This window comes from Centroberyx gerrardi, chromosome 11 (assembly GCF_048128805.1).
Source record: "Centroberyx gerrardi isolate f3 chromosome 11, fCenGer3.hap1.cur.20231027, whole genome shotgun sequence".
Classification (NCBI taxonomy): domain Eukaryota; kingdom Metazoa; phylum Chordata; class Actinopteri; order Beryciformes; family Berycidae; genus Centroberyx; species Centroberyx gerrardi.
In genome coordinates this window covers 23,710,556-23,733,851 of record NC_136007.1, presented here as the reverse complement: position 1 = coordinate 23,733,851, position 23,296 = coordinate 23,710,556, and the positions used below count along the sequence as shown (strand labels likewise).

General features: G+C 47.9%; 1 protein-coding gene across 1 annotated transcript in view; it reads right to left on the bottom strand.

The window, feature by feature from the left end:
* Positions 1-2,045: 2,045 nt before the first annotated feature.
* Positions 2,046-23,296, bottom strand: part of auts2a (activator of transcription and developmental regulator AUTS2 a) — a 303,676-nt gene continuing 282,425 nt past the window's right edge. Inside the window, exons 6-19 of the mRNA XM_071898324.2 lie at positions 15,442-15,611; positions 15,023-15,399; positions 13,013-13,308; positions 11,393-11,631; positions 9,623-9,667; positions 8,127-8,222; positions 7,844-7,915; positions 7,599-7,628; positions 6,746-6,817; positions 6,447-6,588; positions 5,916-5,996; positions 5,714-5,797; positions 5,242-5,494; positions 2,046-4,773 (exon numbers count right to left, since the gene is read on the bottom strand). Of these exons, the coding sequence (XP_071754425.2) occupies positions 3,519-4,773; positions 5,242-5,494; positions 5,714-5,797; positions 5,916-5,996; positions 6,447-6,588; positions 6,746-6,817; positions 7,599-7,628; positions 7,844-7,915; positions 8,127-8,222; positions 9,623-9,667; positions 11,393-11,631; positions 13,013-13,308; positions 15,023-15,399; positions 15,442-15,611 (3,212 nt within the window). The 3' untranslated portion in view covers positions 2,046-3,518. The remainder of the gene's footprint in view (positions 4,774-5,241; positions 5,495-5,713; positions 5,798-5,915; positions 5,997-6,446; positions 6,589-6,745; positions 6,818-7,598; positions 7,629-7,843; positions 7,916-8,126; positions 8,223-9,622; positions 9,668-11,392; positions 11,632-13,012; positions 13,309-15,022; positions 15,400-15,441; positions 15,612-23,296) is intronic.

Here is a 23,296-nt window from a genome sequence, read left to right as displayed (position 1 = left end):
TGATCAAGGCAACACGTGCATCAGAATCAGGATTTACAGTAAATGAAGCTTCCCTGATCGATAAAGTAAACCAATCATTCATCAATATTTTTTTCCCTGCTTGATAAAAATACCTTTTTTTTATTTTGTCTCATTACTCCTCTACCTCCATTGTTCAGTGTGTGTTGTTTGCATTCAAAGTTGCATTTGACGGATCCCATTTGCACTGAAGCTCCATCAACTATCAGAAGTCAGACTTCACCAGCCAGAAGCTGCTGTGTATCAACAGAGAGAGTTGTGCCTCTTTTTATGACTAGCAGCTTCCTTGTTCCTTTCAGGCAGTAACTTAAATTGAATTTGGTGTGAGTACATTTAGTTGATGGTACTCTTATTTGTGTACCAAATATTGTCATTATTTTACGACTATTCTGCAGCTATTTTAATAGGATGAGTTAATAGCTGTAGAATCAAAGCAGCTTTTATATGATCAATACCTACTGTATTGTGCTTCTTGTGGTTTCTGAAATACAGCCACAACATTTCCTTATGCTGCAGTTTCTGTCCACTAGGTCTATTTGTATTAGCAAATCTGATGAACTCGTTGCTGGGAAACATTTGCATATACAGTATGGTTGATGTGGTGGCTCACTTTATTGCTCGCTGCTGGGAGCTTTGTCCATCTGCATTCTCCCTCCAAAAAGCATATGAACACAATAACACCTAGTGGACTGTGTCTCTCTCTGTGCCATGGGAGGATGTTATAGATGAGGCTTGTCAAGGGAAGAAGCTTAAATATAGTAAACTAGCTGCACTGGTTACGTCCAGCTGAAGAAGGATTTGTAGCAACACCCACAAGCAGTTTTACTCAGGGAGTTTAGGATTTGTCGGTCAGGGCTTAGAAACAGCTGATAGGAGCAGCAAGCCAGCGGCTCTGGCTGAAAAGAGAAGAAAAGAGAAGCTGTGACGCAAAGTATGGAAATGCATCCCATGACTAAAGTAGATTACATATTTGAATGTGTTCTAGGTGGTTTCCGAGCTGCTGAGCAGGCCGGAAGCCAAGGGAGTCAGTAATCCCATGTTGTTGTTTTTGTTGTTGAGAGAGATGAGGAGCTTGTCTTTAATATCTATATGATAGTGTGGGCTAAGCACTTAAATAATAATAATAGTCATCATCATCATCATCATCATCATCATCATCATAATACCTTTACTTACAACCATTATGAAGGACATGTTGTTCCAAGTTTGTATTTTCTTGCAGTTTGGCGCCCTCTCCTGGTCAGAAGCCTGAACTAACATATCCTGCACTATCAGCATTTTTTGTATACAGCTCTGATTGGAAAATTAGAGCTGGTCCCAGGAGCTGGAGGCATTCACTTGTTGGGACGGGGGGGAATACAGGCAACACACATTTCCCACCAGTAATAGATTGAGCCAGCATTTGATTGATGCGTGACCTGGCCGCTGCGGTGGTAAACATCCATCAGACGGTGTGCATGAATGCTGTGGTTATTCAGTGTAATGGGAACGTCGATAACTCCAGCATCCTCTGATGAATATATAAGCACCATGGACATGATTCTCCAATGAAGGCTGCTGATATTCAAACCAGGGTTATTGAACCAAGTGGCTGATGTGGTGTGATGCATAAGGTTTCCTTTAAATAGCTTAAATGATGCCAAGCAAATTTTAATAAGGGCTCCTATTAGTGCCACAGAAATCTAAGGACTAAGATATTTTACATGTGTTGGCTCTTCAGTCAAATGATCAAATGTAATCGAAGGACATGGAAATGACTGAAGTGGCGGCACAACTCTATCTATGAATTGACAAGATCTTTACAGCTTGTTATTTTGTTGAACTGTGCAATAGCAGCTAAAACACTTATGATACAGCTGATATGTTGTGTGTTCCATTTATACTTTGTACCCACAGTAGTTTATCCTCCATGCATGTGTTATTTGGAGATTCTGTATACGTATATACTTAGAGTATCTAGAATAGATATAGCTTATGGTATTTACTCAATTCAGTGTGGGTGGCAGGATAAAAGCCCATAGACAAGGTTAGTACACATTTTTTAATAACATGGCACAATTTACATAACACAAGTTTAAATGAGGAGCATGCTGAAGATTCAGTCGCTTCATTTTTTTCTCATTTTTGTACATAATCTAGAAAGACTTCATTTTTTTCCCCGTACATGGTAAACAGCAAAAAAAGGTTTCTCATTTAACAATCTTTTTGCAATACGCGTTGACTAACCACTATGGCTCCGGTGGACATTTTTAATGTTGGATTAAAAAACACTGCACGACATGATCTCACAGAGTTTGAAGCGCACAACTAAACCTTCAGTGGACTACTAAAATAGATCTCTGCTCGTTAGAAACAAACTGTCCATAGTTTAGATTTGCTTTTTTTGTCTTTTGATTTTGTAGGTACAACAACTTAGGATAGCACTTTAATACACTGTTTGACCAACAGAACCTATTTCCAAAACACGTACTTTACACTCCTTCAATAGGGCAAATGTGCTGTCATGTTGTTTATTGGGCTGCATTCTCTCCAGAACAAGACTGGAAAAAAATAGAAAAAAAATCATCTTCACTTTTGTGCTGCTGACTTCTTACATTTAAAATCCTCTGAAATGCAATACTTGCATTAACTATTTCAAGGATTGTCGCCACAATATATCACATTTAAGAAAAAAAAATCCCCAATACCTTTGCAGTACTTTCACTTTCTATACTATCATTGGCACCAAATTGTTATCTGTGAACCCTGTGTGGATCAGTTAAAGCTTGCATCAGCCAGAGTGGACCAAATGTTTGTGGAGTCTCAAGTTGTGGAGAGAATACAGCTTTGTCCATTGTCGGTACACAGTCGGTTGTGGTGAGAAGGCCAGCTTTCAGAAAGGGAGCCCAGACGTTTGTTGCATAGTTGAATGTGGGGTTGGTGGTTTCTGGTACAATGTTAATCAGCTGCGTCAACCCAAAAAAACAAAAACAAACAAAAACAGAAAAGAAATCTGCAAAAAGCACATTCTGAATCACCACCTAAATACTCCTCTATTTACATTTGTTCAAAGTAAAGCTTTCAAAACACCCTTTTGCATATTTGTACCTTGATTTTTATCCATACGGAGTGAGCACAGCGACTGTACACATTATCTACACACTCTGCTGTCTGTCAGTGCTGAAGTACCTGTACATTCCAAAATTGTTCGTCCTTCCATTTACTCCATACCCCTTCGCTATACAAGAGAAAAAATGCACACAAAAAGCAGGAGCAAACTGGAAAAAAACATCTTTGAAAAATCTATTTTTTTTTTTGTTCCATGATTACCGTCTCTTTGTAGTTTTGTACAAAAACAATTCATCGTGTGGGCGTGTTCCTGCCCACATAAGTTATTCACAGCTATGTTACAGTCTTGCTTTGCCCAAGGCTAAGTGCTTGGTGTGAGTTCAGTGTTAGTGAGGCACAGGGCAGCAGGGCCGCAGAGTCCGGTGTGTGGCGAGGGCCCGGCTCCGCTCCGCTCACCGCGCCTCGATGTCTTTGTGGGCGTGCGAGGCCGGTCTGTCTCTGATATCTGTGGCCAGGGGGGTAGTCCGTCTGGGCGAGCCGGGCCGGGCGCCCAGCGTGGGGATGAGGGGGGGCGGGGCGCTCAGAGAGGCGGTGGGCGGCATTTTGTTCAGGATGCCGTTCTGGTGAGCGGCGGCTGCGGCGGCGGCCGCGGCTGCGGCTGCCGCGGCCGAGGGGCTGACCCTAGGGTAGTGCATGCTGGGTAGTCCGGGGGCCATGAGGCCCTGGGCGGGGTGGGGCAGGTGTCCGTCCAGGACCGGGTGGTGCATGGCGGGGTGCAGGCGCCCGTGCTCGTAGTCCTCTCTAAGCATGTGCAGACGCTCGCGCTCCTCCAGCTGGGCGCGCTCCTGCTCCCTCCTCTGCTCCAGGGCCAGAGGGTGGACGTGCTCGCGGTTAAAGTCGTGCGGCTCGCGGTCCCGGTACGAGCGCTCCGCCTCGTAGAGCCGCGGCGCCGCCAGCCGGTGCAGAGGGTCGTTCCTCAGCAGCAGGTCCCTGGCCAGAGGGTCCCGCCTGTGGATGTCCAGCCCCCTGTACGGGTCCCGCATGGGGTCCCAGTGAAAGGCCGGGTAGGGGAACCTCTCGGCCCCCGGGATGGGGCTGATACCCATGAAGGGCGCCACCATTCGAGTTCTCTCCAGCCCGCTGATGCTGTTGATGGGGTGGACGCCCGCCATGCCCATGGGCATGGGCATGGAGGAGGGAGGGTGCAGGTTGGGCGTGGGGGGCGCCTGGGTGGGATGCTCCACTCGGTCCACCGCCCCGTCCGGCTCCTCCTTCCTCTCTTCCTTCACCTTCACCTCACTGTTCTTCTTCTGGTGCTCGTAGGACAGCTCTCCCTTCTTCTCCAGGACCTCCCTGCTCAGGCCGCCGTTGGGACGGTCCAGGCTGGTCTGACGGACGTAGGGCGATGTCGTCCCCCTGTTGGGCGCTTTGTCCTCCGACGCCCGGCCGTCGTGGATGACGGGTGCGTCCTTGTCGCCGTGCTGGCCCTCTTTGAGCTTGTGCTCGTCCGTGCCGTTGTCCTTCCAGGAGTCGGGGTGCTCCCTCTCCCGGTCTTTGGCCTTGTTGTCCTTGTCCCTCTGTGGCTCCCCGGAGGCGGGGGGCAGGTGGTTCCTGTGGTGCTCGGGGGCCCGGCTGTGGCCCAGGAGGCTGATGGAATTGACAGGGACTGGGGACGGATGGCTCGAGTGACGCTTTTCTACGGAGTCCCTGGAAACACACAGAAAAGGTTCAACCATCAGTATCTAACAGATTAACAGTGAGAGCTATTAAACTCTTTTATTCCAAATTATATACATCCAATTTGGAAAAAACAAGCTACCTGAATTTCATCAAAAGATTTTCTATTTTGATTTTTTTTTTTCATTATGGGGAAAAAAAAAAGATTATACATATACAATACACACAGTAGTATTTCACTGCTCATTGGGTATCAGAACAAAGAAAATAAAAACGAAGATAACAAAAAATCTAATCAAACTAGAGAGCCTAGCTGGTAAACACTGGTAAAAATCCCCAAATTTACCCTAACTCCTGTTCACCTCCCTCCAATCCTCTTTGCCTCCTGCCATCAAATAATATTTTAATAACACAGACGATTTCCAGCCTCAAAACTAATACTGTTTCATACACAAAGGTCTTAAGAAGAAATCTCTTTGGAACGGTGTCAACACCCACCTGTCCTTGTCGTCTTTACCGACCGACGAGTCCCGCTTGTCCGAGTCCCGGTCTCTCTCGTGCGAGCTGACCGAGGCGCTCCTCTCCGAGTCTCCGGGCTTCAGCCAGGGCGGCGGCGTGGGGAAGGAGGGCGGCGTGCGGTGCAGCCGGTTCCACGGCTCCTGGTGGCCGCTGTTGTTGCCGTTGTTGAAGTGCTGCGGTATGTTGGGGCCGTCTTTATGGCCGAAGACCGAGTTCGGCGCTGTGAGGGATTCTACACGTGGAAAACAAACGGGGGACGCAAGTTAAATGCGTATCTCGCTACCGAGGTGAGGTGTGAAGTCCTGCGCTGCGTGTGCAGTCACAGCACCCAGACAATAGATGTAACAAATATTCCTGTGCTCCTAAAACCATCATGCATGCTGATCACACACAGAGAGCATGATAGTAAATGACAGCAGAGTTCTAAAGTGATCATGAGGCTGAAACTCACTTAGTGCAGGATTTCCCAGTCCGCCGAAGGCTGATGAACTGAGGGAGCCCAGTCCTCCAAATGACGCAGGCCTACCGAAAGGCTCTGGAAGGAGACAGGACGCGTTAACATGCATACAGTCACAACTTCACCCTCCTGTTACAGAGCAGTACCGTCCTGAGAGGGACTGGACTGAACTCAGTATGGCTAATGGTGCTCTTACCTAAGTGAGACGCCGGGGTGAGGAAGTTTCCGGGATGGTGGGGTGGATGGCCGAAGGGACCCGCCGACGGGTGTGTCGGACCTGATGAGGGAGAGGCAGAAGGCGTCAGAGAAACATCTATCAACCAGCCACTGCATATCACACCTGGGTCAAATAATAAGATGCTAAAAATTCTGTTCAGAGTGTTAGATAAGTGGTTGATCCCAGAAAGATGTACTAAATTTCTAAACACTGTGATAATCCAAACCTTCTGCCACTCCTTATATTGTCCTGTTTGGCACTTATGTAGACAAAAACAAACAAAAAATATATACTATTTGACCCAAGTCTGGCATAAATACTTAAAATGACAAATTAGAATTCGAACTCTGCCCTCAGATCCATAGCATGTGTAAAAACATCTAGTCCACCTCACTCCCCTGTGTTAAAAATAGCTCCCTCTGTGGACAGAGTGATCGACTAGTGCTGCGTGTGGAAAGGCTGCTGCCTATCAATCAACGCTTCTGCCCATCAGCTGTGACACACGCTCACCTGCGGCGGAGAAGAGCGTGGCGGGTCGCGCCAAGTCGTGGGGGTGATGGATGGCGCCAAAGAGGCTGGGGCCCGGAGGTCGACTCAGGAACTCGGGCTTGAGGCCGAAGTCCAGCTTGTGAGGGTCGACCTGCATCTGCTGCTGGAAGACGCCAGACCGAGAGACAGACACATGTAAAACCCCTTCGCACCGCGTGGAACAAGTCAGCTTTTCAGGCTTTAGCTCATGCTCTTATCCAAAGTGAAAAGAAGGCAGCGTGTGTGAGTGTGTGTGCACCAGGGCCCAGATGAGTCCTCACCTTTACTTTCTGTTGGTGGTGGTAAATCTGCCAGGCGATATGGACATGCATGGCACACCACTTCCCCGGTTTCTGCACACGCAAGACAAAAACAATATTGTCACAACCTTACTTTTTAATGTGAATGAGAGATGCAAATGATGGCATGAATGTTCAAAAATATACACATTAAAAAGGCACTATGTGTAGCATTTTACCATCAATAAATCATTACCATATTCATTTTGTTACATTAGCATAATTACTGCAAACAAAGCAGACCATTGCCAAGAAGACTGGCAGCCTCTAAAAGCCTCTACGCTACATTTGATCCAAAACTGGGTCAGATTTCATGGGAAATCTGCTGGATTGCTTTACAGCACAAAGGGAGATTGCTTTATGGCACAAAACAAGATGAGGCTGTGTTCTTCCAGCATGAACCCAACAGGGTTTATGGGAAATGTGTGAGATAGTGGCTACTGATTGTCTCGACCATGGTCTCATTTGTTTACAGCAATTATACCAAGGTATGATATGGTCTACTATGGTGATTTAGGAGTGTGGTAGGGGAGATTCAAATGGTCTTGTTTGAAAGCATGTAACCAGACAGACTGCGTGTCTCAAAACACTATTTCCATGAGCAGAGGCTGCATTGTGCTGCAAAATGAGTCTCTCTGTTGTTGTGGTAAATCTGACTACGCTCTGCCTCCAAGAGCAGCACTCATTTAATTAAAGACACTATCTACTCCACTAGCAAGACCCATATAAGACATCATGGCAATTATGAGTTGTGTAGTAGTGTGTGTGTGCTGGGGGGTGGGGTGGGGGGTGGGGGGTGGGGTGGCTAAGAGACAACAGAGAAGAAAACACTCACCCTGAGAATGGGCCGAAACGGATCTGTTAGCTACAGGAGAGAAAGAAAGAGAGAGAGAGAGAGAGAGAGAGAGAGAGGTTGAGTTATTTTGCTGTCAATCAAGCACTTCTAATTAGCCTCCATGCATGGCATTCATTATTGACTAAATTGAAATGTTAAAATTTCCCTTTAAAGTCAAGCATTGCGGGAGTAATTAACACATGGGCGTTTAAAAAGGTTGTGTGTTAGTGTGTGTGTGCCCTTACCCTGGGGTCCTTCTGTAAGAGTGTGTGTGGGACGGCTCCAGGTCTCGTGGACACATCCAGTGGATTAGAGGTCTAGAGAGCAAGAGACACAGAACAAAAACATAAACCCGGGTGTTTTTTCACTTTTTCAGTTTGAGGTTCAGCCTCAGATTCTCACGATTGTTCTTCAAATCAGAGACGAGACGGGCAGAGTTCTTCTTCTGACAGCAGAGTCTATCATTCTGAACCCCTCCCTGATCCGAGCGTCAGAGTGGGAGCGTGTTGTGTTGACGTGTTGTCTTACCTTGGGCTGAAAGGCGCCCTGCAGCGAACCGAAGGGCCCGGTGGGGGGGATGACGGGCGGGAGGCCAGACATGGCCGGCGGGTAGGAGTGGAAGAGCTGAGGAAGAAGAGGAGAAAGAGAGAGGGAGAGGAGGCGTGAGGATGGCAGGTTATGAACGAACCGTCGTGAACCTCAGCAGTAAATCGGTGGCGTTTTTCAGGATTGTTTAGATGGGAAAGTTACAAATCACTGTCTACATGTTTCACAAACTGTGGGTTTAAAAAAAATGACTCCCTACTCATTCCCAGTGGAACACACTCCTTTGATATGAAAACTAGATTGTTGCAGTACAAGCAAAACAAATGTCGTAAACAAAGCAATTTCTTGAAGCTTCCATCAAACTATTTAATAGAGAAATAAGGATGTAAGTTATGCAGCGAGTCGTAACTGAACTGCTGTGTATAATTGCTCTTGTCAATCACACTAGCTTCAGTGGAAGTAAGGAATTTATTCATATTCTGAATTGGGAGGTGCAGGTGCTTCACTTTAAACACGGGCGGTGCAACAGAGCTATTTATGCTCCGTGGGTTTGGGTTGCCAGGTTTTATTATTAGAAGCTTTTGAGGATATACTGCATGTCGTGCGTCCCCAGTGCATCATGCTTTAAAACGTCACTGTCTTTTGTTCAGGCTAATTGCTATTACCCTAATGACAGCAAGAGCAATTAAGAGATTAAAACAAACTAAGAACATTCTGCAAATAGTATTTGACCTGCGTTTGGTCTGAATATCAACATGTGATTTTTTACTATTAAAATCTCTGCTGCACAGACTCCTCTCAGCTCTGAGTGACAGGCATTGTGTACAACAGCTGAATAGCCTGACAGTAATTGAAGGTTAAGTTTTGAAGAGAAACACTTGTGCAAGCATGCACGCACGCGCACGCACACACACACACACACACACACACACACACACACACGTATGCAACAACAGAGCAGAGCAAATTTTCAGCAAAGTGGGTAGGGGAGCTGGGTACCATGTTTAAAATAAGTCCCCTTTAGTGAGTAATAATAACGAGAAAGCCACGCCTGTTAGCAGACAAATACAAATGAAGTGTAATAAGCAAGACAAAGATACAGTATTCCTCTGGCAATAACACAATCTCCTTTGAAATGCAGCTACTGTCTCTTCCTTTCTGCACACAGTATTAATCTCTATGCACAACAATTTCACCGTTACATGCACATACAATAAATCTTGTGCTACAACATCTAAGAATGCAGCATTGTTTCATTAATCACAGCATTTGCCGGGGCTGTAGGGTGAAATAGTACAGCTAGGATGCTTACAGTATCCATTAAGAAGCGGATGAGCGATTGCATGGAATCTACCACACACACACACACACACACACACTTACATACACACACATACAGAGCTATAACACCAGGGGCTGGAATGGCATAATGCAACTAAGTGCTCTGCAGGCACAGAACACGCAGTAGGGAAACTCACACTGTGTCTGTAGAAGGGGTCAACTTTTGTTGGGTATTTTTCAAACTGTAGGAGAAATGAAACAGAGCTAAGTACATGTGAAGAAGAATTCAAGATCATTTCAGGCAACATGAAATACATCACAGAGTATATTTCAGGACTAAGGAACATGTTCGCAGATCAGAATCATGATTCAGAGTTAAGATGCTGTTGGCTTGAGCCTTGAACTTCAACCGCTTCCCCAAACCCAACCCCTCAGCCTCAGTACGGCCCCCGCTGTTTATGCCCTCCCGTTCCGTGAGCATCTGAAGACCTTGTAAACCAGTGTGGGCTCTGTGTCTCATTTGGTCTCCTTTTAGTGGTGCAATGTGGGCTGAGGGAGAACATTTCCCCAGTCAAGACTAAACACTGCAGCCATAAAGAGCCTTTTTATGGCCTCATTAGCTGTCAGAGGCCTCGCCATGCTGCCTTTGAGGTATCATCAGAGCCAAGCGAACCCTCTGCGGGCCAGGCAGTTACAGTACAGCCATACGAGTGTGCGTGTGTGAGTTTTAGGTCCCGCCACCCATTGCCTGTGGTCTCCCCCGACAAACAGCGGGACTCTTAACTCAAAGCATTCGCCCGTAATGAAAAACCCCCAAACAGGACCAAATGATGTCATTAAATTCAGAATGAATTAAGTGTATTATGTTCTGAAAGCTGGCTCTGAATTTAACTTGCTTGGGGCAAGTTATTGCCAATTTAGAAATAACTGCATTCGAGTCTGGAGTCCAAGGGCATGCCAGAGAAAACACTAGAAAGGCTTTCTGGGAGAATAAAGGCATCATTGTGGCGTGGACGGACACACATGGTCATCATTGAAAGCCCGCCACAGAAACCCACAGTTCCCTATAGCAGAGAAAACTGGGGTGCGCTTACACACATGCGTAACTGTGTAAAATCCTCACTCGCACAACCACAAAGAAAAAACACTTTCAATGCCATGCCCGCCCACTCTTATACACATGTAAAACTCATTACTGTTGCATAGAAGACATACAAAAACTCTTTGGTTAAAGGAATAATTCACCCCCAAATTTTCGGTGTTTCAACTGAAATGAGGGTAGTTTCAGCTCCGTGTCACACTGCTCCAAAACAACTTAAGTGGCTGGGTCCAAAAATGAATAAAATTATTCCAAACAGCTTGTGCAGCATAATTCAGGTGTTCTCCAGCCAAACGACTGCACTGTGAGTCCAAAAGACCTATATTTACCCCAGTAGTTAGCACAAGTCTTCACTAAAAACATTATTTTCTAATTATTTTGGGCACACTCACATGTGCATATTCACACAAATGTGAGTGTGTATGAGTGTGTATGTTTTTTTGTTTTTTTTTCCTTTTTTGAAATGTAAACATTATATTCTCAGCCACTTCAGTTGTTTTGGAAAAGGCTGACATGGAGCTGCGCTAGTAAACTCGACTACATTTTCCACATTTTAGAATAATAGTAAAGCCTTGATGGAAAGGCAAAGGCTTTGGAAAGAAATTCATACATAGGCATCAACTTCACTATTTATATTTGTCTAAGAAACAAATTTCAAGCATTTAAGCAGAAGCCTTTAGATCAAAATGGCTTTAAGAGAATGAAAAACATAGTGCATTCAATCAGGTGTGTCCAAACTGTTGACTGGTAGTGTATATTTTTGGGGTGAACTATTCCTTTAATACAATTTGTTTCCCTCCCCATTGGCCTCCACCCCCCCGCCCCCCCCCTCCCCAACCCTCCACAGGTGTGTTCTACTTATCCTCACATTTCTGGCGGGGGTACGCACCATGGGCGGTGCTGGGGTGGGCATGATGGCGTGGGGGAAGGGCGTGAAAGTGTGCTGGTGGGTGTGCTGGTGGGTGTGTTGGTGCTGATGCTGGTGCTGATGCTGGTGCTGGTGGAACTCGGTGCGCAGGTACGGCGGCGGGCCCAGCGAGGCGCCACGGTCGGCACTCTGGGAGGCCAGGAAACGGGTGTTGAGCTCCTGACGCAAAAGGTCTTGTTCTGTGGGGGGGGGGGGGGGGGGAGATCAGAGAGAGAGAGAGAGAGAGAGAGAGGAGGGAAGGATTAGATGTGGGTTTGTAAAAGGGGAAGGTTGGCTGTCTAGAGCAGAGCATTCTCATGTTACAAACTCCAAACAGACACTGTCTAAACTGTACGTTGTGAGAGAGAAGCCTCTGATTAGACTAGTCATTCTTTCTCTAATTAAGACATTTTCTAGTTAATTAAATTACTGTGAAATTAAACTATTCCTCATTTTGCCGGGTCCTGCTGGAAGCCCCTCAAGGACCCCCGAAGGTCCCCGGACTCCACTTTGAGAGCCACTTTGTCTAGAGCATCAAATACTGAGCCATGTCAAAATTACAAAAAGGAAATAACTAGGAAATGGCTGCGGTTATCAGCACATCATTTTAAATGTAAGCGAGGCTCACGGTGATTATGCACGTCTGACTGCTGGAATTGTCACATACTCCTACATTCGACACACTAAAGCCCCTTTGAGACGACAAAATCCGTTGCTCTAATAAAGCCTTCAACCTTCGTGTGGCCCGAGGAGGTCTCCAAGAAAAATAGTGAATTTCAAGTAATCACCGGCCTTTCTTCTAAATTCAGCAAAAACTGCCGTTAGAGATCATGTTTCTCCGGAGTAACCGTATCCTCCCTATTCCGCGGTGACTCAACGCACTGTTTTCTGCATTCATTTCAGGCTTTATTGGGCTGGGAGCGGAGATGGAATTTTCTCTTCATAAAAATTTCATTAGTATCTTTTGAACGAAATCCAGCTCGGTCCGTTCCGTATTGACCAAATTGATTTCTCGCAGATGAACACGGTTCCAGGTGAAAATGGAAGTACTGGGAATGTAGCTGAAGCCAACCCCCCCCTACCCTCCCCCCCTCCCTTCTTTCCACACTGACCCTGACATTCAGCTTGACAGCGCTGTGCCCGAATGGAGCGCACAGGGTCTGTAATCGCTTTTATAACATGGCATGACCGGCTTGTGCGTATTACCGGTGTGTAGAGAGTCGATCAATCAGAGCTTGACAGACAGAGTGAGAGCTTGACCTGTCCGCACCACTATAAACACACAAAACCCTTGGCATGGGGCGTATCCGGACAATCTTGGACTCACGGTCGCTTGTCCTTTAAATTATCACCGGGGCAACATTCTGTCTGCCCGTCTGTCTCTGCGTCTCAAATGCTTGAACATCTATCGTCGCTGCTCTGGAATTATTCCCCCGTGTGCTTCTCGCATGACTCGACTGGCCTGGGAACCTGACGCAACTGTCGCCGAAAATAAGTAGACCCTGCTGCTTTTGTTGTCTGTTGAAGCCGTCTGCGCGATCCCCTGCCACGCCACACGGGGGCGGCGTGGCCCGCGCTTACCTGAGTAGGCACTCCCAGCAGCGGGGTGTCCGGGGACCGGCAGGGCGCTAGACGTCAGTGGTGGCGGTGGGGGCAAGGCAGCTGGAGGAGCAAACATATTGGGGTGATGTGGGTGCGGCGAGGACTGCAGGGCAGGGGGGAAGCCGTGGGGGGCGCTCTGGTTCGCCGCCAGAGGCAGGGGGAAGGTGGAGGCTGCTGCTGTGGCTGCTGCCGGAGGAGGTGGGTGGTGGGGGAGGTGCAGGGAGGCAGCAGGGGGCCCGTGGGGCTTGGCGCCTGGGGTGCTGCTCCGACTGCTGCTGTAAAGAGAGAGGGGGGGGGGGGGGGGGGGGGAGAGAGAGAGAGAAAGACGGAGAAAGGAGCCAGGTTAAGCCGGGCGTGATCAGTCGAGATTAACACTTGTTCCTCCACATCCCCTCATCTCCATCTGCTCCGACATTCCAATTCCCAACACAGTGTTTTCACACCTCAACCGTCCTCCATTCGCGTACACAAACGCCCTCCCTCCCTCCCTCCCTCCCTCCCTCCCTCTCTCTCGTGCCTTGACAGAAATAAGGGCGAATGCGAGCCGAGAAAACACTGCATTCGTAACACCCTCGGATGCAAATAAACCACCGCTGGCGAGCATAACGGAACGAGCATCTGTCTTTGAACACAGCTCCTGTTAAGGCACTTCCTCCGGAGCCAGGTAGCGCACATGTGCATCGGAAACGGGATGAGAGAGAGAAACCGTCTGTGCATGTGTAAGCAAACAGCCTTTTGTAGTGTGTGTGGGTTTTCCCCGGGGGTAGTCACAGAGCCCGCGTCTCCGCATCTCTACACACTAAGCCTAAAAGCTCATTTGCAGCGCTCCCTCTTCGTCGCGGGCCCCGGCCGTGATTATTCACAGCGGGTGCCAGGCCCTGTTGGCGCATTGGCAGACTGGCAGCGCTGGCATGGAGAGAGGCAGGCGACGCCAACTCCTGAGAGCCTGCGAGGCAGAGCTGTTGTTGGGACTGAGTGGGCTCAGAAGGAGCTATCCTGGAGCCCTGAATTAATGGAGAGAGCTCCGCAGGCCTCGGCGCTCCGCTGTAGATATAGGACACAACGGACTAAACTTAGCCCTGCATTGGTTCCATCGTTATTATTTTTCACGATGGTAAATTTGTACGCACAAAGTGGAATCCCGTCGAGGGTTCTTCGTGACACGAGAAAATTAACAGCCCTCTGAAGTGTTTTTCTAGGAAGAATATTACAACTTTGAGCCCATTTTAAGAATGTAGCATTGGTCTACTACCTAGGAAGTGCACTGCAGGTGATAGATGGTGTACCTATAATGTTACAAATATGGCATTAAAATGGCCAGCAAATGAAAAACACAGTATTATTTAACCAAAATGGTGGCCTCTAGTTCTACAAGGACTACATGGATGTAGGATGAGCAGAGCGAATGTACGTATGTAAAAGTGCAGACTGTCATCTTGGCCTTTTTTGGTTTTATTTTTGTCTCTTTCTAGAAAAATACTCCAGACGGCCCTTTCTTGCATCACAAAGATGGTGAGAAAGATACAGGACCCCGGTTCTTATGTAGCAATGCTCCATTATAAAGAAAATAAAACAGTGTGGTATTGATTCAGGGTTAGACTAAACTAAGGTGCATACAGCTGGTATAACTGATGTGGGCTGGAATCTATACGCAGCCCTGATGACAATGTGGGTGGCTAATAAATCACAGGCACTTATGGCTCAGCGCGGCCCTTTACTCCCCCTGTTAACAATCAGTGCTACTGTTTGGCTTTGACTTTCAGCTCTCCCAGATAGCAATTTACATACTGATCGGGTATCATACGTACTTTCAGCTCAAGAGATAGTCTAGTATTTTCAAGTGTGTGTGAATATGTTTTTGTCTGTACCGCACTGCACCTGATTTTCAGCCTCAGAGCGCATAAGGACACCAGAAACGTGAATGTTTTTCAGAACAAAATCGATCCATGGATTTGTGAGGTGGTGAAGGCCGCCAGAAACCGGTCTTACCTGTGTCCGTTGAGGTTGAGGCCGTTGTAGGCAGAAAGGGGCCGGGGGTGGCAGCGTGAGGGGGGCCGGTGGGGCCCTGCCTGGCTGGGGTGCTGTTGGTGAGGGTGGTGGGCCGGGAGGGCGGGCGACGGCGGGTGCGGGTGAAGGTTGGGCGTCGGCGGAGGCCGGGGGTGGGACAGAGGCTCGGGCTGGTGCTGGGGCCGGGGAGGGGGGGCCGGCGAGGGCTCTTGGCCCTGGGCGAGAGGCAGGGCTGCGGGCGTCTGAGGCCTGGGGGGAGCCTCTGAACGTGGGGGCAAGTGGGCGGAGGCCTGAGCCTGGGCGGGGCCGTTTGTCTGGATACGACGAGGAGGCGAGGGCTGGGGCTGGGGGCCGGACGGCTGGGGGTGGGACAGGGGCAGGGGCAAGGGCAGGGGGAGGACTTGTGGGGGCGGAGGCTGCTTGGGGGTGCTGGGCGCAGGGGGCTGGGGGTCCCTGCAGCTCTCCTGGCTCCGCTCCTGACTGCGCTCTAGGCCTGACACCTTGAGGAGGCCTGGGCCGTGAGGCTCCTGGCTGCCATTGGTGGAGAGCACATCAATGCCGAAATCTGGAACTGTGGAAACAGGAAGAGAAAAAACAAGCACTATGAAAATCTCTGTCTCCAGCAGTAGTTCTTAATCTCCATGCTGTTCATGTTGTGGTTCATTTGAACAATAAGGTAAAGGCAGAAAACAGCGGAGAGCAGATCCACTGATTTGATCTGGTGAACATGATAGACATGCGACTTGATTGGATTGGAAGCTACTGAACATGGAAACACTGGACCGCATCAAGGTTCTCAGAAACGCCAACATGTGTTCACAACAACAGTACAGACATCAAGCGCAGATGCTCAGCCCTTCATGTGTATGTGTGTATGCGTAATGAGCTCGTTTCCCCTGCATAAATGAAGTCTACAGATGAACATCGTCTCCAGCTCCTGTGAGGATGCTGCTGGGGAGTGTGTGAGCGATGGGCCTTTTGTAGACGCTTGTCTTTCTAATTGCCATCTCCGCTGCTGTGCATAGTGCATGTGTTTGTGTGGCAGTGCTTTGAGCTGACTGATAGGCCCACAAACTGGTACCCCCTTTTTTCCTCCTGCACACATACTGACACACCCTGCTGGGGCTAGCATCTGTGCCAATACAAGCACACATTTTCTAGCCCTTTCATGCACCCAGCAGCACCGTCCCCAGGGACAAACTACACATCCAAAACATATTTCTCTTGTTCAGGCTGAATCAGTTCATATCATAAGCTACACAACAATATATTTTTGCACTATTATTTACTTTTTTTTGGATGATAGAACCTCAAAAGCATTCCAGTCAAATGTATCACTAATGCATTCATACGTGTATTGGACTAAAGAGCATGATTATATTATTTTCTAAGAGCATGATTATAAGGTTTGGTGCGACTGAGATGTATTTGACAACAAATATGGTACTGAAACACCTTGGACAAGAGAATAATTGGGCATATAGAAAGACACAGATGCATGCACATTCTCAAGATGCAGCCAGTTCCTGAGCACCACATGAGTATTCAGTTCGTAATTCAGCAACCCCAACAACCCCGTCAACAAATTTTCAACAAGGTGAAAAATAATGTTTATCTTTGGAAACACAAATGAAACGCAAAATGAAAATAAGCCTGAGAGTGAAAATGGTTAGCGCCCATTACAGGACAGTACAGCATAACAACACTTTCCGTGCTTCCTTCATTCATTCATGATCGCCTATAGCTAGAAGGAGGGAGGGACCTCCTGTAGCGATGTGACAGACTAACTGCTGCACTCTGATGATGAGGATACATTTTCTGGACTTTCATCATTTCTGCCGGCCAAAAAAAACAACAAAAAAAACCCAGCAATTACCGGCCAGTGGGATTCTCTGGCTCCATTCTACCATCCTGTCCAAAGATAGAATGAATAATAACTACTGTGCAATGCTGAAGTCTCAGAGAACGATAGCTAATAAGCTCCGTCCAGAGTATTTCTCTGCGGGGACCTCCTCCTCCTGCAGAACAAAGTGCTCAGACATCAGCAGTCAGCTTGGCTGCTCTGTGCTCCAGAGGCAGAGAGGCTCATGGGGGATGACAGTGCATACATAAACTGTAATTAACTCTCTCCGGGCCTCTGGGAGGAGGAGGGGGAGGGAGGAGGGGGATAGGGACAGGAGTGAGGGCTCCTCCTCCCCCGGAGCGCAGCCAGCTAAATCCTTTCCCTGGCAAAGAGCGCTAGATTGGGCCCCAATTCCCCTGGGCTGAGGCAGTAGCCAGCGTAGCAGAGGTGCATCCTGGCAGGCCTAGGCCTCTCACAGCGGGCCTAGTTCTACCTGACAACCCCCCCCCCCCCCCCCTCCTCCCCGGGGAGTCCAGACCACTGCTAACTCCACCGGGAGCAGGAAGTGGCTGAACAAGCTGGGCTCTATGGAAACCCCATCCATTAGCATTAGAATGCTTAATCGGGGGGTATTAGCAGGTGCATGTGATATTGTACTTAAGGGTCAGGAGAGGTAATGCCTGGTTCAAGATCACAATCAATATCTACAATAACAGCTATTGACTCCTGCTCTGTGTGGGAGAGCTTGCTGGGACATCTGCCAGCCTGACCGGAGACAAAAGACACACTTTGCCAGATTGAAGCAGGGTTTTTTTTTTTTTTTAATGGTCTCGGTTACTTGTCTTTGGGCAGCTACGGACAAGAAAAGTACCCTCCGCATGCAATCAGAGAGGCTTCAGTCTCCATGGCTAACTAACCCTTAAAACTGTAATCTCTTCTGTGGCAGTGGGCACACAAAGCACATCTCTCTTCCCCTCTCATCTCACGTACATCAATGAACGACGCGCAGAAAGCCGCGCAGCTCTTCAATCCATCTCACACATCCGTGTCAATCTTCTCCACTTACAAATGCCACTACCACTCAACAGAGACCGCTGCTGGCAAACAACCCCGCCGTAGCAGACGGGGAGAGGAGAAATCCCCAATTCTCCGATGCCTCCCTCCACCTCTCCCTCCCTGAGGTCCGGGGCTTGTTTTGAGAATGTGCTAACACGCTAAAAAGAAGGTGTCTATTCTGGCCATAATGAAGACTCAGGGGCCGGGCGGAGGAGCGGAGGAGGAGAGGAGAGGAGGATACGCCGGCTTCTGTCCCGCGAGGGTTCATTTGTCAGTCTCCTTCATCCCTGGAAACAAATAAGCGCAACTCCCGCTTGTTTTCTCAAAGCACGGAGCCTCGCTGTTTCCCACCCCCTCCTCAACATTTCAGCATTACCGGGGTTTCTAACTAGAACACGGAGCTTGGTGGGGTATTAGAATGGGGAATGAGGCCTGTGGGTAGGGCGGTCAGGGGGGCAAAAGCCAGCGGCCGGATTTGAGAGGGGAAGGGGGTACAGGAGGGCTTTGTGTGGGTCAGCTGTGTGTGTGTGTGTGCGTAGGAAAGCCCTTCATTAAGGCTGGATGTCGGGGGACCTGGTGAGGGGCTTAGGAGGACAACTCATTATCCCAGGGTGAGCCCACAGTGCTTTAACTACACACACCACCACTCTCTCTCCGCCTCACACCAACTTGATTTGTATCTGGCTACATTTTTAAAGCTACAATACACGGCGAGATGCACTGAACCTTGTAATGATTAGATACAGTACAGCTCTGATTCCGTGTGATGCAACACAACGCAATGTAACGCGATACGCTGCAATATGACAGTTCAACAAAGAAATGTGCTGTTGTTTTACACCTTATCACTACAAACTGAGATAATAGACACAAGGCTTTAGATATTAGACAAGTTAATTGGGAATGCAGGCCTCTTCCATGCTTTTCATCTCGCCTTACTGTCTTCACTGTCTTGCAGTGGACCATTGGTCATTTAATGTGCTGCTATCACATTGAGCCTGCGGGGTTAATAGGCGGATGTATTGGTTTGTTAATGGTCCTTCCTCAGCAAGGTGCAGCCATGTTATAGAAACAACTGGCTCACATCCTTGAATCTCTCAGTCTTTGCACTTGGCTGTGATACACAGGGGAGGAGATGTGGAGGCTTGGCAAAATGAGATGCAGAACATTAGGTAGTTTAATATGGAGTTAGGTCATAACCGCAGTATATAAGAGGATTAATTTAGCGTATTATATTTCAATGTCATCACTGGATACAGCCTGGCCTATATAAATGATTAACAAACAAGTGCCAACAACATCATCTTTTAAAAGGCCGACTGGCAGGCCAGCACCTGTCCTTTTGAAAAATACATTAGCGCCCGACTCGAGCCAAAACTACTCTGCTAATCTCTCTCTCTCTCTCTCTCTCTCTCTGTGTCTAACTCGTCTGGGTGGGGGTGGGTGTGACACTCTGGAGACATCCTGACAAATTGATGGCTGTAGAGACCTCTGGGACATCCCAAGCCTCCGTCCCTCTCCGTCATCCCTTCCCTCCGATCCTCCTCAAAATAGCGCCCTTGCGCATTCTAAACCCTCACACTCACTTATGGGATTGCATCCAGGCAGGGGTCACATAGCTCCAATCGCACAAAACCAACAACCCGACACATAGCAGGAACCACGAGCCTGACAACTGACCCACGGCCAGTGTGTGTGCGGGCGTGCGCGTGTGTGTGTGTCAGCGTTGTGCGTTGAGCAGAGGCAAAGTGCAGAGAGGGCTGAGCCAGACATGCTGATGCTAGTGCTTCAGAGGCGAGGGAGCTGTCCGGCCCGCTCACTGTCAAAGTACCAGCATACAGCACAGCCCATTTAGGAGAGACCCGCATGATAACTGGCAGGATGTGGGAGCTGCAGCTTCTTTGTTTTGCTGTGACCCGGGATGTAGTGGAGGGTAACCCCACCTAAACTCAGTTTACCCACTTTTCTATTTGAGAAATAGCATTTCCCCACCTTTATAGGCTGGCATAAATCTTTATGAGGTAAACTCATAAAATACATCACAGTAAGTAGCATCAAAGTGATAGGATAGGATCTTTTATGGGGAAAAAAAATACGTTAATGCTTTTCTGAAAATATAATTGATTTCTATTAATATTAGTTGTGATGCCTTATGACAATCACCAACTGGAGGTCATAGTTTAACCACCTTTATATTTACCACATCACTGCCTGTGACCCTGCTGTTTCTTAACCTGAAGACACAAAAAGCAAAACAGCAAAAATACTCCTCCTACTGCTATTTAGCGATGTCTCTATTCACTATAAAAGCAAAGTGACACCCATAAAGACAGGGCGGGTATGTGTTACAGTACTGAAAGCGGCGAGGCTGTGCGACAGCTGTGCAACTGTTGAGAGCTTCTAGGAAACAGGTGCTACCGGGGAGGGAGGGAGGGAGGGAGGGGGAGGAACGGATCTGGACACATGGTGATGGGTGGGTTTGGGATGGGTGCTGGAGCTCTACCTTATGGACCCCGGGGGCACTAGATGATGCAACAACAGGTAACCTGTGGCTGCTGACTGGAGGAGCTGTCCTGTGCTGTGCCATGCGACAACACTACCTGCTAGTTCTGACATGTGGTGGGGGGTGGGGGTGGGGGTAGGGGGGGTGGAGGGAGTCACACGGACCATCCGCATATTGTTGGTGAATTTCCCAGAGGCTGGGTTCACTCTTGTTGCCCCGTAACAGACCGTAGCACCCGTCAGAAAGACTATTAGATTATTGTTGTAACTGCACCGAATATATATTTAAGCAATAAGCAATGGGAGGCAATGTGCTTTACAGTGATTTTAGTACAGCCAAGAGGCCTCATTAGGCAAGACATGACATGGTAATACACAGCTGCATTAAAAAAGAAAGAATGCTCAATAAACCTTTTATTTTTAATGGATAATGATTAAATAATAATTAAATGTCCCTCTTCCACCAAGCAATATACTGTAGTTCTTCAATGGTACCTAAAAAAAGCAGATGCTAAGCAACAGATATGTAGTTGTATGAGTGTTATTTTCAGTCAGTGCTTTAATATTTAACTGTTAAGCCGTCAAAGATGTGCACTACAGTGTTTTTGAAATGAGAACCAGAAATATTTGTTTTATAAATTGTGTTATTACTGGCCTGTCAATATCTTAAGAATGTTGTCAGATGCTTACTTGGCTGTCAGCGCTGAATACTTCTGCAAAACATAAACAATTAGCAATTTTGGATTGCCTGCAACACTAAACCAAAACATGTAGCATCATTAGTTTGCAGTCCTAAATGAGTAATTCTGATATTTTGCTATTGGTATTCAGTGGTGACTTGTGGGTAGAGAGACCATCTTGCAACTGCAGGACATGGGTTCAAGCCCCCATGTCGGCAAACACCTACCTCTGACCTCTGAGAAAAGAGAATTTTCCTATGGGGATCAATAAAGTCTCACAATATGCACTCGCAAAGTTCTGGGTTCAAATCTGACCTAGACTTTTGTCCCATGCCACCCCAACCCCCTCTCACCCATCTTTCTCTCTCTACTATGGACTGTCACATATAAAGGCAGAAATACCAAAAGTTTAGTTAACATTTGTAATTTTATCCTAACAGGCTAATAACAGCAACACAAACATATTGTTTAGTTTCGATGGACTGACAATCGAAAAACACTCTACCGTGGCGATATTTCGCTTGGCATCTACGAGTGGGGGAAGGAGAGTGTACCCCGCAGGCGCTTAGCACTGCATCTATGGCCTGTGATATATATATAAAAAAAAAAAACCTGCCTATCTAGGGAGAAGCGCTGACAACTCTAAACCCCAGCGCTGTCTGTCACAGCTGACAGAGCCCTTCAGAGTCCCACTCGTTCACCGTCTTCCCTCCGACTCTGTCTCTCCCTCTCTGTCTGGCATTCTCCATCTCGCTCCCTGTTGTGCGGCGGTAAGCAAAATCACGCCCAAGCCGCTCACGTCGCCGCGGCCGAGCTCTTCGACGGGCAACAGTTTTGCCGTTCTGCAAGCCGACGCACCGCCTTTTCAAGAGATTACACCGCGAAGCCGGGGAAATCATGAGAAACAGATTAATTTGGTCTAGACAAATTAAAAACATTAAAAAAAAAAAAATTGCGTGGGCGGGTGATTTTACCCCAAGCCTTCCAGCTGGACTCGCAATCAGGCGCGTAAACAATGGCGGCGTTGTTTGGAGGAGGCTACGGTTTTCTCCCCCTTCACTTCGTCTCCTTCCCTCGTCCTCCCTCCTCCTCCTCCTCTTCGGAAAACAGAAAAATAAATAGAGGGGGAGGCAGACTGTTTGCTCAAGTTGAATCAATTAAAGCGCACACTGTGCTGAACAAGGACTCCTGGCCCTCCTCGTTGAAAATTCCATCTTGCATTTGTATGTCTGTGTAAACATTAATTACAATCAGGATCTCCCTCGGTGATGGGCTTGAGGCTGAGCTGGGCTGCTGCACTTTCAGATGCTCTCGGAATAAAATCCCCCCTCGAAAACAGTCTCAACTATTCAAAGTCTCCAGTTAGTCAAAATAAAAAAAAGACAATTTTGCTTCAGGCCTTGGTCTGGAAACCATTTAGTCCATGCAGAAAAAACCCCACCAGAAAGTCACTCCTCCTCTATCTCCATATTTTGTTTGACAACAAAATTAGAGTTGTAATTGAGCAGCAAGTGTTGACGATGGTCTGACCTCAGGAGCGGTGCAGACAGCATATGTTCCCCACAGACCTCCTTGGTGAGGGAGTAGGCTTTGTTTATTTGTTCTTAATGAAGCCTGCAGTCGCGTTAATGGCAGACATCTTTAACAGATCTCTCTCCCACACAGAGGAGGAACAACAAACACCAGGCCGCTTGTCCCTGTCAGAGCCCTTTCTCTCTCACATGCACACGCACAAAGTCCACTGTCACTGCCTTGAGACCCGCCGAGCCAATACACAACATGGCGTCTTTCCTTTTGTTCTCCCCCCAAAGAGTCGTCTCTCTTTACCTCCGAGTCTGAACCACACACTCAGGAGAGTCCTCTCTCTCTCTAGCGCCTCTCCTCTCAGGATCTGCTCTCTCTCCAGAAGGGGCAGCGGAAAACCCTGGAGTTCATATTAGTGGAAGACATCTGAGCTCAACTCCCCTGTCTCTGGGCTTGGAAGGTGTGTGTGAGATCCCTAATGCCCTAATAGTCCCTCTACGGTACCGAATGTGGAGACAGTCCGCGGCACCAAAACAGTCTGCGCGTCGGCCGAGGGATTCGTGCTTATATCTGCCGAGACGCAGCCCCACAATGCACCTCTCTGGAGGCTTTACATGGCCGCCTGTTTGGAGCTTTGTGGAGGAAGCGGTT